Source organism: Parasteatoda tepidariorum, chromosome 3, assembly GCF_982258835.1.
Source record: "Parasteatoda tepidariorum strain Cologne lab strain chromosome 3, Ptep-v5.0, whole genome shotgun sequence".
NCBI classification, from domain to species: domain Eukaryota; kingdom Metazoa; phylum Arthropoda; class Arachnida; order Araneae; family Theridiidae; genus Parasteatoda; species Parasteatoda tepidariorum.
Window position 1 is genome coordinate 70,593,063 of NC_141757.1, and position 15,995 is coordinate 70,609,057.

The 15,995-nt window shown below is 28.9% G+C and overlaps 1 protein-coding gene across 4 annotated transcripts in view; it reads left to right on the forward strand.

The window, feature by feature from the left end:
• The first annotated feature begins 1,456 nt into the window (after positions 1-1,456).
• The window catches only part of LOC107452650 (low-density lipoprotein receptor), a 38,325-nt gene continuing 23,786 nt past the window's right edge, over positions 1,457-15,995 (forward strand). For all 4 annotated transcript variants that reach the window (XM_016069194.4, XM_043039287.3, XM_087159510.1 and 1 more), the window contains exons 1-2: positions 1,457-1,930; positions 5,337-5,447. In XM_016069194.4, coding sequence (XP_015924680.1) covers positions 1,846-1,930; positions 5,337-5,447 — 196 coding nt within the window. In that variant the 5' untranslated portion in view covers positions 1,457-1,845. The remainder of the gene's footprint in view (positions 1,931-5,336; positions 5,448-15,995) is intronic.

A 15,995-nucleotide genomic window follows, 5' to 3' on the forward strand; every position in this document is an offset into this window, starting at 1 on the left:
AATTTCTGATTCTAGCTTTTGTAATTTGAATTTTTGATTCTAGCTTTTATAATTTGAATTTTCTGCTAAACATTTTGTTATTGCTACAGTTATAATCATTTTCAATGATCCGCCAGAAGTTTTTAAGTGGTAGCAAGCTAATCATAATTTTTTTTAAAAATTGATATTTGAATTCGAATATTGAAATTGATAATCAAAATTCTTTTAAGATAAATAAGAATTTAAGATATCTGCTTGTGCTCAAAATTTAGGGTTGGATGCTCATTAACTGTAAATTTTTATTTATAAAACGTTTTTATTTTGCAAAGAATATAAACTTTTTTTATGAAAGTTTTATTCAGTAAAATTTTCGAAATGAATCATTAAAAAATTGTAGTTCTTTTATTGAAAAGATCTTTTCTGATCCATTTAAGCTTTTTTTAAGGGTGGATGAATTCTCGCATCTTACTTTCTCGCTATGGCCCTGGATTTTATTGTTTTTGTCGGAATGGACCTCTAACGATATACATTTTCATTAATAACATTAATTTTTTTTTTTTTTTGTAAAAATAGAGAAAAGAAACAGGGCTAAAAATTTTTTTTTGACAGAGGTGTAATAACTAAAAATTAAAAAAAAGAAGGGAAAAAAAAACATTAGAAAGATATGCACGTATTAAAAAACTCTAATTTTTATGGAGATATATGATGAAATTCTTCGATGGTAAACAATTTATTACTTCTTACGATGTATTCTTAAGTTTTTCTTAAATGTAAAGAATATTTAAATTTTAATTACGTAAGACTTCCTTATTCAATTTCTTTATTCTTCTCACAGTTCAAAATCACAGCTTATTCTTTTGTTCTTTGCAACCAAATATTTATCAATGAAAAAAAGTTAATTTTTTAACAGAAATTGATTTAAACTGTTAAGTGTCTTTAGAGGTCAAATTGGAGCCCTTTTAGCTGGATGCCTGGGTCCAATGTCCTATTCCCCCCCCCCCCCTCTCTGCGCACCACTGCCAACAGGAGAGCCAAAGCAAAGCATCTTTCAAAACCATTTTGAAAATTTTCAAATGAGGAATTTGAACTATATTTTAAATGCCAAATTTTTTTGTCTGGTACCTCTCTTGGTGGGATGGCAAGCATTTTCCGACGAAAGGGTACACGGTCCCTTGCTTCCCCGCTTCAAAAAGAGGTATTTTAAACCAGTAATATTTACAGACTACCTGAGGAAAAGCATCTTCCAATATTGATCTAATTATTCTAAGTTAGAGTTGGGCTATTGACCCAGCACGTAACTTACTTTTAGATCCCCTTTCATAAGTATCTGAATATTAACTACGGTAGACTTAACCCCCTTTTTTTCACCCCCATCGTCTACGTTTGAATGATATACTAGCGAAAACTCAAGTCTCACACCTCCGTCCACACCCTCAAATCTTTCAGAAAAAAGTCATTTTACGGCCAATCACATGGTTCTATAGTGGCGTGATGCACTGAGGTGAGCTTATCCTTTCACGACTCACCCCCTCTAATTATTTTAAATAAATTTAAATACGAATAAAATCGTCTAAAATTTATTCTAAAATTGAAACAGAAATCGTCTGACACAAACACAAGTTTTCACAAAAATTTTGGAGATTTAAATTTGGGGTAGATATTTTCAAAAAATGATACATCATCAATTGTGTGGGGTAGAAGCGCGATTGCTAGAATGCTGTCAAAAAGATGTGGCAGAGCAATTCGAACCACTTCGCGTACGTCATGACCGTTCCTTGCGTGGAGAAGAAGCCGTAGTATTTCTTTTGACTCTCAGGTAGCTTGTCGGTCGTCTGAGCTTTCGATAGCTCTCCTGAATCGTTTGTCATGGGATTACTACAATTAATGCACAAATTTTATTCAGTGATTCCAATATTTTTGTTCCTTGCACTGTTTACAATTCAAGTAAAAGGTGAGTTATCCATTTTTTTTTTAAAAATTTTGTTAGCATTTTCATATTAGTGCATAGGGTCACATGGTTCCGCCCAAGTCAAATGCCGGCTCATATTTTTTAGTTATTGCTTCAGAAAAAAAAAGAGTTATTATTTATGTTTAGAATTTCTTTTAAATAAGATCTTTGATCACTGAAGCAATCGTTATTTTTATATTATCTGTAACAAGATGTCAACTGATCAGTTGATGCTCCTCTGTTCACATTTTTAACATGCAATACACATTAAATATAGCGAAAATTTTAACTTAAGACTTAAAAATTTCTTTTCTTATGTGACACTTGCAGTATTTTAGTTAAACTTTAGTTATGAATCATTCGATGCAATACATTTTTTAAAATCACTGTTTTTGGAGTATGATTTATATGGTTTGATTTATTAATAATCGATTTATTAGTAATTTCAAATTTATTAGTAATAGATCTCGTAATTCTGTGTTTTAAACATAACGGTTGAAGAAACAATTTGTTTTATTCTTTAAGATAAAATCCTAACATATTTCACATTTATTTACTGTAAAGAGTCTTACCATACTGTTATATTTTTAAACTTTTAAAAAATGAAAATTGATGACTGTTGAATTGCTTGAAAATAAACAAAAAATATAGTATTCAAGTTATTATTTTCAAAGCTTAAGGTTTTAAATAGAATATCTAAATATTGATTGATTAGCTAAATGCTTTTATTGATTAGTTTCACAGTAATTATTTATGGATGTATCCTATTATTGTTACATGATTAGTTATAATTTTAAGCTTTTGTTGTTGTATGGATTTTTATCAGTAGTATTATCTTGAGAGTGTTTATTAATCTTTGAGTGCACATGATTAGGTGATGAAAATCTTTCTAATTTTGTATTGGAAGCATCAAGTTATAGATTATTATTATGATAAATGATAAGATATTCAACTTACCTCTATTTATAGCATTTCAAGAAATGAGTATACTTTGTTGATTTTTATCATTATTGTAACATTAGTGCTTGACATCATATAAATCAATCCTTTTTAGAATTTTTAATTCCTGAAATTTCTTTACTTTTAAACTCTTCTTAATTTTAAATATTTTTCAGAAGACTCGAATAATTTATATTTGTTTACTGTTCTATAATACAAATATTAGAAGCTGATTTATTTAGTGGCATAAAGTTTAAAGTAAATTGCAGTTTATTATTTTTTTTGTGTGATTTTTTAATACTTCGAATAAGGAAATTCACAATTATATTTAGCTCCTTGTCAGAGGTTTAATTATTTTAATAAATTCTTTCAAAATTTGATTACTTAACAGGGGTTTGTCCATGCCAAATTTACTACAGTTTAGCGGTACCTTCACAAATTCAACTTTAGGCAAAATGGTAGTTTCACAAAATACTTTTTCTGAAAATGTTATTTTTATATCCCGTAACGAACGATAAATCCATATTTTTGTGTTGATTTTGTAATATAATTTTCAATTTTCACAAATTAAGTCTAAATTTTTACAAAATAGGCAGTAGCTGTCAGAAAAAACCTAGACAGACCCCAGCTTAATATAGGAAACTATAAATTTCCATATTATTATAACAGTAATTTTGCCTTATTAATCAGTTGGTATTTTACATTTGGGCTAGTTTGTTTAGCCGTTTCTTTTTAACACAAATTCCTCATTAAATAACAAGGATGGAAATTGGTTTTTTGACCGATTAAACGAGAGAAAAGGTAGGGTGTCTTTAAGCATCACAAATATTCAAAGCTGTTTAAAGGAGTACATTTTTCCACTTCAGGGAGAATTATGGATTTATCTTGGAGACATTCAGATCCATTTATAGATCCTTCAAAAATTATTTTATAGTAAATGTGGAACTTGGCAAAATATTTTATCTTAAAATCGGTTCTTATGATTACTTTGAAAAATGGTTTTATTACTTCATAAATTCATAATTTTAACATCACAATACCTTGAAAGATCCAGTTTTTAGTAAAAACAGGCATTTATTTTTACACATTCGCAAATAAGGTCCTTAGCAGAAATGTTAATTTTTTATTAAGATAATTATGAGTAGATTTTTCTTTGAATCTCAAAAACAAAGCTGTGGTGGCTCGGGGGATAGAGCATCCGCCTCTTAATGGTGTGATCCGGGTTCAATTCCAAGCTGCTCGATACGAATTCTATGCCCAGCTGGCATCGACCACATTGCTAGCGAAAAATATACCAAGTTGTATGGATCATGGGTTAGTCCCATTGCCAGGTTAACTGTGGGAGTTTTTCGTGCTTCTTCTCTCCATGTAATGCAAATGTGGGTTAGTTCTATCAAAAAGTCCTCCATGAAGACAAATTTTTTCCAATACCTGCTTCAGGAATCTCCTGTCTTCTGGATGGGGTTCAAAATTACAAGGCTATGGAGTTGGAACATAGGTAGTCAACTCCAAATTGGGTTCACTACCAATTTGGAGTTGACTGTTCAATGGCTATTATAAAATTAAAATAAAATCACAAGAATAGGATCCTATTTTCACAAATTTACAAAATCATTTCTTTATTTTTCATAAAATAAGACTTTTTACAAAATGTCTGAAATAACTCTCAGATTTTGTGTAAGTACTGTGAATTTTTACTAATTTATATCAATCAATTGTCAATTTATCTTCATATCTTTTAGAAAATTATTAAAACTGTCAAGCTTGCTATTTAAAACAATTAACTATGTGGAAAAAGAAGTTTTTATAACTATTTCTCAATTTTAATTTAAAAAAATCACTTCAGTACCAGGGGTCTGTCCAGGCCGAATTTACTACAGTTTAGCGGTACCTTCACAAATTCAATTTTAGGTAAAACGGTAGTTTCACAAATTCAACTTTAGGAAAAACGGTATTTTCACAAAATACTTTTTCTTAAATTTTATTTTTGTATCCCTTAAAAAACGATAAATCTATATTTTTACTATGTTTTCGTGTTGATTTTTTAATATAATTTGATTTTTCACAAATTATGTCTACATTTTCACAAAAAGGTACCTTTCAGAAAAACCTAGACAGACTCCTAAGTACACAGTACAGGAATAAGTTTTATGAACTCCTATATTTTTAGGAGTATTTTTTTCTTCTGTATCTTAACCTCTTATGTAAATATGTATGTACGTATATAATGTCAATTTCCAAGACATTATATTAAATCAATCATTGTACATTTAAAAACATCTTCATAATAAAATGTTGGAAAACATAACAAGAAATAAATACCTAACAAGAAATCTTGTGTTTTTTTTTCTTCCCCTTCCTAATTTTCATCAAAATACTGTATTCCCCCCCCCCCTTCCTTGTGTTTCTTATTATAGTGCATAGTATGTGTGTAAATTAAAATTTTTTTGAATTTTTTTTATCATTTTAGGCCAATGCTCTTCACATCATTTTCAGTGTAGATCTAATAAATGTATTCCAATTTCATGGCAGTGTGATGAGGAAAATGATTGTGGAGATGGTTCAGATGAACTGAACTGTGGTAAGTTTTAAAATTCAAGATTCATCACTACTATTTTAAATTTTTTATATAGGTATTTTCTTTTTTTCAATAATGGTATTAATATTCTGATTAAGGAATTAATTCTTATATTTATGTGGTTTTTAATAACTATTTAATTTAAGGTCAATTTTCTTAAATGAAAAAGCTTCTAAAGATCATTTTTATGGTAAATCAGAAATTTCATTTTGATTTAAAGTTTGCCACTAAACTTAATGCAACAGCAGATGGAGAGCCAAGGCCTACTGCGCCTGTCCCAGTTTTCTTGACATTGACCTTGAGCTTGCTATGTGCTTGCTATGCCCCTTCTTATAGAGGCCTCTATACAAAACCATCAGGGTACTGAGGGAGATATTTTAAGCATTTGCTTCTCTCTCAATTAGAAATGGTTTTGTTTTTAATGGCTACCGAGACCGGTACCCCCTGAAGACGTCGGCTTTGGTGGTCATATTTTTATTTTTGTGTTTATTTGTGTTGTTTATTTGTGTGTTGTTAATTTAATATTTGTGTTTTCTTTTAGTATTTTTTTTTTCAAAACATATTCATTAAAGAAATTAAAGTTGAATTTTTAAAATTGTAGTTGTAAAGAATTTTTTGGCAAATTCAAAATTTTTTTAAAAACATTCTTTTTACATTTCCAACAAATCCATATAATTAATCTGTTTTAAAAAACTCTTAATTTGCAGAAATATTTTGAAATTTTTTTATAATTCATGAAATGCTTATTTATTATTTTTAAAACCTGTATTGTTTTTGGTCTAAAATTTGTGAACGCAAAAATTGTACGAGCCATCATTTTCGTTTGTAAAACTCTTATACTCACAATGAATGGGATCATGGGTTTATGTCCTTCTCAATAATTTGAAATTTCTAAGACCCCCCTCAATATTTCAGACAAACGGAGAAAACTTTCATGAATCATCATAGAATTAAATTATTCTAAATTATAAACACGAAAAAAAGAAGATAAAAATTTGTCTTTTTTGCAGTTATTTAAAGGTTTCAGGACATTTCCCCCCCCTTCTTATGTGTAAAATTCAGTAAGACATTGTGATTGTGTATTTAATTTCATCTCCCTGAAAAATTGGCATTGCCATATTATTTCAGTATTTTTTATTTTAGTTCGTTCACATGTCTGGCATATTTTCAAAACTGAGTCATAAGTTTTGTAGCTTTTAAAAAGAAAATATATTAACAGCTGACCAAAATTTTAACCAAAATTAAAATCCCTCTTCTGAAATAGGACTAAAGTCAAAAAGTGTTAATGATTTAAATTATGTTATTAAAATTTTTCATAATTTTTTTGCTTTTCTATTAAGAATTGACATTGTTGAGAGAAGAGTTGAATTACCTTGCCTGAAACTGAATATAGCTGACAACTTACTCTTCTGTGACTTGAATGTCTGCCAACTGTTTCTAGGGCAAGGCGCTTCTAAATGTGTCTGGCTACCATACTTTGTTTTAAGTTCTTAATATTTCTTGTTTGTATTTTAAATGCCAATCTTAATTATCAACTAGCTTTTGACGTTTTCATATCCGTGGCATTTATTTAAGTTTGTCTTCGTATTTTGTAATATATATCTAGTCGAAGTTTTTTTAAAAATGTCAATCGTTATTAGTACTTAACTTTCAAGAAACATTTTAACTGTTGTAAAATGCATTTTAAGGATTTTTGTGTTCAAACTCTTTTGACTCGTATACAAAGATATTGTAAATTGATTCTGAAAAAGTATATCCGACGATTTTTAAAGACCAGCTTTATGTAGTGATTACCACTATTTACGACCAATTTTGGAAGGCAAGGAATTTTTTCCATAAACGTAGCATTGAGGAAAACCTTCAGGAAGACCATCAAAACCTCTCCCAACGAAACTGGCAAACCTTTGCACCAAATGGCGGAAAAAGTCAAGTATGGAAACACGAAAAATATCAAAATAAATAATTTTAATAAAACAGATAAGTGAATTAAAATTTATTCCAAATATTTGTGCGATGTTCTTATTTAGAATGCTTTTTTTAAAATTTTTTTTTACGATCTTTGAAAAAGATTTACAACCTTATGTTGCAGTCAGAGTGCATTAATTTTATTTATCAATCTAGTTTCATGTCACAAACACAAGCGGCATTTCCGCTCAAAGAAATTACACTGACAAAAATTAAAATCGTTTGCGAAAAATCTTGTAGCTTCGATAACATTTTGAAGAAAATGGAGGTATCCCCTAAGAACAAACATTTTAGTGTGGAACGAGAGGTTTCACTGTCATAGTGTTGTTAATTTTGATTGTTTTTTTTTTAAAGAAAAAAATAAATTCAGGTTAGAATTCATAAAGTTATGAAACGTTTAACTTTATACCGCGAACGTCGATATTTTATTTATTTTTTAACTTTCTTGTAAATTCCTGTTTTTTTTTTTTTTTTTTTTTTGATAACTATGACGCCTTTAATTCAACATAACAAAATATTATTAGCATTTGTTTACACGAAGTAAATTTTTAAAGCATTCTTTATGTACACATAATTGAGTACTCTCAACTTAGATACTTATCTGAATGTTGTTATTACTTATTCCCTCGATTTATGATTCATGAAATATAAGTATATTTAGTAGTTTTTACTTCTATTTAATATTATTAACTTTTTTTTTAAAAATCCAGTTTCCAAGATAAGGTGAATTACTTAAAGTATAACGAACAAATTACCGAGCTTTTGAAAATAGTGTTTGCGAAGCTGCTTACAAACTTTTGATCGGTGTTGTTTTAAGTAAAAGTATTAAAATAAAAATCATATTAAATTTGGTTTTATTGTAATCAAATTTTTAAACTGTATTAATTAAATTGAAGTTTTTAACCGCGTTATGTTTTAAATCCTTTTACGCCTACACTTTTAATTTTTAAATAGTGTATTCTATTTATTCTAATCTAACGAGTTTAACTCCTCAACAAAAATACTAATACAATGCTTGTTTCATTGAACTTCGTTGCAAGGCCTTGAAAAATTGATTTTTTTAAAGATAATATTGTTAGGAAAATATTAAACTGCTTGTACTTGAAGTTAGTGATTTAATGAACTCATTAGTTGCTTATTCTGATTTTGATACAAAAGATAAGATAAACATAAACTTTTGTTTAACTTATCACCGATGATCAGTCTTTATTCTGAACATTTTTAAGTAGTTAGAAGCTGTTCCATTAAAAAAGATGAGTTAAGAGAAATCGTTCAAAATTTTTGCACATTAATTTCTGCACATAATGCCATCTAGTGTGGCAGAAACTACACGTCCAAATTAACATGGCCAACGGTATCTTACCCATTGTGGTGGTCCTTTAAGAGTGGATACCACTTCTGGAGAACGCACTAGGTCTGCTCATCAGGAGGACTGATTGTGCAGCTCATAGGAAATTTAAAAAAAAAAAAATTTCACATAACTATCTAAAATTGTTTTACCTCCCTTTGATTTCGAATGTTAAAAAAAAAAAAAATATTTGAAATGAACCACCTGAACTTGATTTCTTTTCTTCCGTTGGATAAAAATATAAATGTTTTCAAAGTTTTATTTAAAAATGATTTTAATGTGATTTGAAATTTTTTTTTTTGTCTTGTATCATAGACTGAGGTTACTTCATCCATACGGTTGGGAAAAATCTTAATGATAAAATAGAATTTTTTATTTTACAAAATGGAAGAAACTTAAAGAAATTCTATACTTTTGGTAATTAATTAATGTAAGTAATGTGTTACAGTGGCTGCCTACGAAAGTGCTACCTATATTTATGAAATCGAAAAATGCCGATTTTAAATTTTGTTAAAGTGAATTGAGTCGTCTAACAATCATTTCGATTTACTGATAACATAATCCCTTAGAAAATTGTTTTATTCATTTATTTATTTTACAGAAAATTTTGCAATCTTGTTCAAATCTGGTTTCTTACTGTTTCTTTTCACTATTTTGTTTATCATATAATAGTTATAGTTTATTGATTGAGTTTACTTTAGCTATTATTTATAACAAGAACATTTTCTCAATAATTTTAAAGTTTTTCATCCCCTATCTTGATCATAAAATTTTTCATTGCCTATCAAAGCTTGCGCAAGATTTCTTCCAAGTCACCTGATTCAGCGTAGATGACTAACGTTTTGTTCTAGAAAATAAAAATGGCCTCACCAGATGAGTGGCATTTCTTTATAGTCCTCATCCGATTTTCCTGTCAACAAATTGTTCTTTCCCTATTCAAACTATTTACTTGTAGTAAGATTTTTTTTCTCACTCGTTGAATTTTTTTTCTCCAACCCTGAACCCCATGTTTATTTAATTATACTGATTTTTTAAGTGAAGGCCACATTATGGGAAAGGAACATTAATTATGAAATATTAAGGAACTTCTAAGCGCTTTACAGTAGAATGTTTCCTTCTTTTAATAAAAGATTAATGGATTTGCGTCTTGGTTATATTCTTCCTTGTTATGATTCTCTAATTAGGTTGTTAATTATTTAGCACTAAATTAAATTTTAAAGGGAATTTCCAATTATAATGTCATTAGTTCTGTAATGAGCGAGTTTATTTCTAAATAGTTAGGAAGCCCTTAAACTTTGAAAAATTCTCTGGTTATTGATAGTTTATAATTGTTAGAATACAAATTTACGGTGATGACTCATTAAAAAAGAAAAAAAGAAAGTGTTCCACTAAGTTCGATGTTTAAATTGCACTTAACTTTCAGCCTTTATGAAGCGCGAAAAAGGCGGTGCAGGTGATTGCGCAATATTAGCTGATTAAGGCTATAATATTAACTAAACAAACAAATAACATGTACTTACATTGATTAAATAAAATTAATGTGTTCTTTGATGACTCAACCTTATTTTATGATTGCATCAGCGGGTGAGGTCATCTAAACGTTTACCATATACTCATTGTAAACTTTAAAGTATGCTTTCCCAGTCTTCTAAAATATGTCATTGAGTACATTGTGTGCAATTTATTTATTATTCTTTATATTCTTCATCAATATATTTTAGAGGAGAGTCTTCTAAGTAAATATAAAAATAAATTTGAAACGAAAAAGAGAATAGGATAGATGTAACTTATTTAGGTTGATATATGTTGTGGGATCAACTTTTTAAAATCAGGTTTTCGCTGCTTTTAAGATTTATTAGTCTACGATACCTATTTGCTTTAATGCTACTCCCAATGAAATATTAGAATTAATGGTTTTCACATTTGTCATAATCTATCTCATCTTACTGGGTGTTTGAAATTTTAATATAATAATGCTCTTTATGTTTGAAATACTATTTTAAAAGAATCTGAGAATTAAGCATTTAGGAGATTTAGGAATGCTGTTAAGCAAATATAAAATCGATCTATCAAGTATATATTTATTTATGTTTTTCTGAAAAATAATTTTTTGAGTAAACTTTAATTAAAATTGCGATGTTACTGCTATGCTATTTAATTTAATTAGCATTATTAGCAATATATGTATTTGACATTAACTTTTTAAAAATTTCGGAGATTAGAATTTTACTCAGCAAGTTTTATTTTTTTTGTTATTTACATTATTTTAAAATATAAAAAGGCTTCACTTTATTACTTGTTTTTCTTCCGCTATCGTTTTGTCCGAGCATTTTGTTATTTCCAGTTCTTTTTTTTTTTTCTTTCTTAATCATTCTTTTTTCTTTTTACCAATTTTGCAAGTTTTATTGCTATATCTTTTGTAATTTTGTATCCTTGTAAATCACTAGATAGAAGTTGAAGAATAATAACCTATTAACGTATATTTAAAAAAAGAAAACTATGTTTTTCTCGCATGATCTAAGCCTACGTTGCATGACTTTGCGCCCGAAACTTATTCGTAGATATTGACTTGGTTGCAAATTGATTGAATACTCTTCTTATCAACTTCTAAAGACAGCGAAATTAAGGATAGGATTCTTTAATAATTGCAATGCCCTGAGGTCTCCTTTCTATACTATCTGATACACTATTTCTAGGTCAAAACAGGAAAGTTAATTTTTGGGTCATTTTAATTTTATTTTTTGTACATGTCTCTAAATCATTCGACAGGGATAGGATGTATTTTGATAATAGTTTTTATCTCTTCATCAGAATGTTAAATCTTTTATTTTGATGATAAATTTATATTGTATTTCCATTTTTGAAATTCCGTCGCCTTTTCTTTCCCTCTCGCTCTTATTAAAGTTAATGTTTTGTAGTAAGATGAACGGACGGAATTCTCGATTATTGAGCCACAACTTTTCTAAATTGCGTCTAATGGTTGAAGGAAACATACTACGCTAGTGGATTCATCATAAGACTAGTTCGTTTTATATAATTAACTATTTTTTTGTTGCTGGATGGTCAGGATGTCTTAATTATATATTTGCCGCACTTTGTCGCCTGATTGCGCAAGATAAACTTTGTGTTAGCGATATTTTTGCAACAAGTAAAGTTTTTTTCCTTTTGAATAGCCAACATGGGATTAAATTATGCAAAAGGCCAGTAAGGAAAAATTTTTTTTTTTTGAAATTTATTTTATTCTTTTAAGGCATTATTTTGCTTTTAAATGCAAATATTTTTTTATTTCTTATTTAATTTTTGGCCACTGATTTTAGGACGCCATACCTGCTAACTTTTATGGTCTTCAAAAAAGATTTTTTCTTAATGGTGGGAATAAAGTCACTCAAATTGACATTGCATATTGAATTTAACCAAAAGTTATAAACACCATAATGTAACTGGAAGGCTTTCGATAAATTGAAATTATTTAAACTTAATGGTATTCAAACTCATCTTTGCATAAACTTATTAAAACTGTAATCAAATATGAATGCATAAATTTTGCTACCATATAAAATGTAGAGTATAAATCTGGAATATCTTGAAGACTTGGTTGGTATGGTTTTTTCAAGTCCTTTAATTCAATGGTTACAAGACCAGATTGACGCTACTGATCTAGGATACTGCTATCGTGATGCATAGTTAAATATTTTTTATCTCTCTTTTTATATTTTAATATAAAGAAAAATTAATGTGCCAGGTAACGCGAAGTAGTTTTTTTTTCTGAATAAATAACCTTAAATCTTAGCGATTTCAACGCTATCGTCATTTTTGTTATCGTATAATTTTATAATACATGTTGGATTATGACGGAGTGATATTTGCTCTTCTTGGTAACATGCGTGCTGAGCAACAGTTTCCCCCCCCCCCCCTTTTTAGTGTGTTTCGCTTCTCCGCTGGTGGAGATAGTGGTAAATTTATGTGTAGCTGTAATGAAATAATAGTTTATTTTGGAAATATGGGGCCATTCAAAAATTGCGTACGCCATTTGTGGTTATTTAAATATCCCTCCTCCCTCATCAGCAAAAATAAGCAAATCTCAATCAGCTAGTTATAAGTAATAATTAAGTTATAATTAAATAGCTTCCAAATATGAAATTTTTTTATTTTTGATTTATGTTGGATGCAATTCTAGCAGAGAAAATTTCAGTAGTTATATTTGCGAGAAGTAGAACTATCATTTTGTCGAATTTTAATTTTTGTAAATTCTTCTTTTCCATACCTATAAATACTTTGTATGATAACAATACGAAAATATTTGCTCTCCTTTCGTCATATTTCCGTTCTAAAACTTAACACATTGGCCGAGAACTAATTTAGTTACATGCGATAACAATTTGTTATTCGCGAGGCACAAAAGTTTTTATTATTTTTTTCATTCCTAGGTGAAGGAGATAACTTTTAAAAAAAAAAATTTCTTATCCAAATGAAACAACATTTTAGCTTCGTGACAACCTAAATATTCCCCCTTTACTATCGCAGAGATACGAGAAATGCAGATTAAATTTTATGAAATTATTAAGCCGGTCAAATATTGCCCAAATGTTTTGTTGGTTTAATGATTATGTTCTACTTTTTATTATTGATTGTGATAATAAATAGATAAAATCCCAAGAAACTTATTTTTGTAGTTTTATTTTAAAGACACCATGAGAAAGGATTCTTGATATTTTGTGATTTTCGGATAGGGGCCGTTCAAAAAGTACGTACATCCCGAAGGGGGGGGAGGGGATTTGCTATTATGTACGGTTTTGTACGATGGGGAGGGGGGGAGGTATTATACAAAGTACGTACTTTATAAACATACAACAAATTTAAATTTGACTTTATCCTACACACTCCTTAAGTAAATATTTAATTTTATTTAAAACATAATTATTTTAATTTTTATGAAAAAGGGGGGTAGACTAATAAAATGTACGTACTCTAAGGGGGGGGGAGTAAGACCTTATGTACGGTAATGTACGAAGGGGGGGGGTTTAAAATTTCTCCATTTTTGTGTACGTACTTTTTGAACGGCCCCATAGATGTCGAATCAGTTATATAAAAAATAGATATCAGGAGCCCGGATTTCGAAAATCTAAAAAAAAATCCCTACTCATGTATAATTATATCTTACATTATAAAAGTCAAAAATAGAAGAAAAGACAGTAATTTTCAAGCACAGTCAGTCAAAAATTGGCCTTTCGACACGATATAAAAAAAGCGTTTTTATTTGTCTAAGTTTGGCACTTTCAAAATTTCTTTTAAATGCTTAAAGATAGGCTTTGTTAATTAGCTTATATGATTTATTAAATATCTTTTAAAAAGTAATGAGACTTAATGTAAATTGATATTGTATATGATGAGTTAGTTCCTTTTCTGAAACTACGATAAGACTGTTTTTTTCCTAAGTATGAATTGGAGGAACTGCGACAACGATATTTTATATTCTGCATATTATTTTACTTTTATATTCTTTTAACGACTTTCTATAAATAGACTACCATAAATATTATTCACCTTATTATATGTGCACATGTATTTTCAGGTTTCCATTTATTTTAGTGTATAAGGTCCGCCTTTGATTTGGTAAAGCATTTAGTGGTCCTAAAGTAAAAATTTGAGAATCACTGTCTTAAAATGTTAAATGTTATTTACGCTCAGAAAATATTTATGGCTAACTGAATACTCGTTCTTTCGTACGAGGTGTAAAAAAGTAAACAATAAATCAGTGCTGAATCATCTGTGCAACATAACTAAAGGCATATACCAACAAAATAATTTTTAAACTAAAATATTTTTTTTCTTCCATTTATTGTTTGCCCATCCTGATGACTTTGCGTTATTCGATTAAAATAAACACGTTTTTTTTTTGTAGTTTATGCCATCAAAATGAAGATTAACTGTATTCAGGCCAACTCATAATCGTCAAAACTGACCACAATCAAGCGATTTTTTCCTATTCTTATTTACTGCATAGGGACCGTAAAAATCCTCTGTCCACAGTTTCTTTATTAAAACTGCACAGTATTGGTGCACTTTTAATAGGTGTCAAATATACTAATATAATATTTTGTAGCAATATTGTCTTTGGTACCTATTAAAGCTGGACCAATTTTCATTAGGACTGGAGTTGGTAGGTAGGAAAAATTACATACCAGAAACTCCTCTGACTCCCTCATGTGTATATGAAAACATATGCATGTGTGTTATAGCTTATTATTTTTTTAATGTAAAAGAAGCAATAGATGTTGCTTAAAAAATTTATGACAGAGCAGGTTATTCATATTAATTAGCATTCATAATGAAATGAAAAAACTAGTAGAGGATCGTAGATCCAATTTGATTAACTTCAGAGCTGAGAATTTTCTTTCCTCACTGACTTGGCTGTTAGGGCTACATGTTTTAACTTTTCAGGACAGATTTATATAAGTTATAAAAGAGGTGTCTTGCAAGAGCGATCATATTTCTCTGTTAGTATTTTTTTAATTTTTATATCTAACGGCTTTTGTTTCTTTATTTTCATTCGTTTTGCGTTTCCTTTTTCAATATTAACCAAATATTTCTCAAAATCTAATTCTTCATCATTGGAAGAGAATGATAGAGACGAGTTGCAACGTCTGCAGTCTGACTGTTCTTAGGATAAACTACAATGTTCTTAGGATGGATTCGTGCACAGTGAAAGTTCATAGATGGCTTTCTATTTCTTTTTAATTGGTTCATCATCCGAAAAATTTCGCTGTTATGGATCTTCACATATTGAACCCAGCAAGATTTCATTTTCTTGCAAATTACTACTTTCTTTTTTCTTCATTTATTTAATATGTCAATGAAATTAAAAAATAACTAAATATTTATTAATGTAAATCATGTATAAATCAAATTCTAATTGCCCAACAAAGACTGTAGTCGGTATTTTTAGCGGATATCTGGTTTTCCTTGTAATAGTAGGACCATTTAAAATACAAATCTTTTTTTTTTTTTTTTTTTTTAATTTTTAATATCATTTTTGGTGTTCAAAATAAGGACTTGTTTAACTTATTTATATCATGATTAAGATTGTAGATATTTTTTTTAACGAACCGGTATTGGAAACCTTCACAGCAATCCAGGTATGCTTCTTATGAAATTCTCAAGTAGAAGAGGGGGAAAAAAACATCTTAACGTATGCACGTTTCCTTCCTGTACTCCTTTTCCGTAATGACAATGTCCTA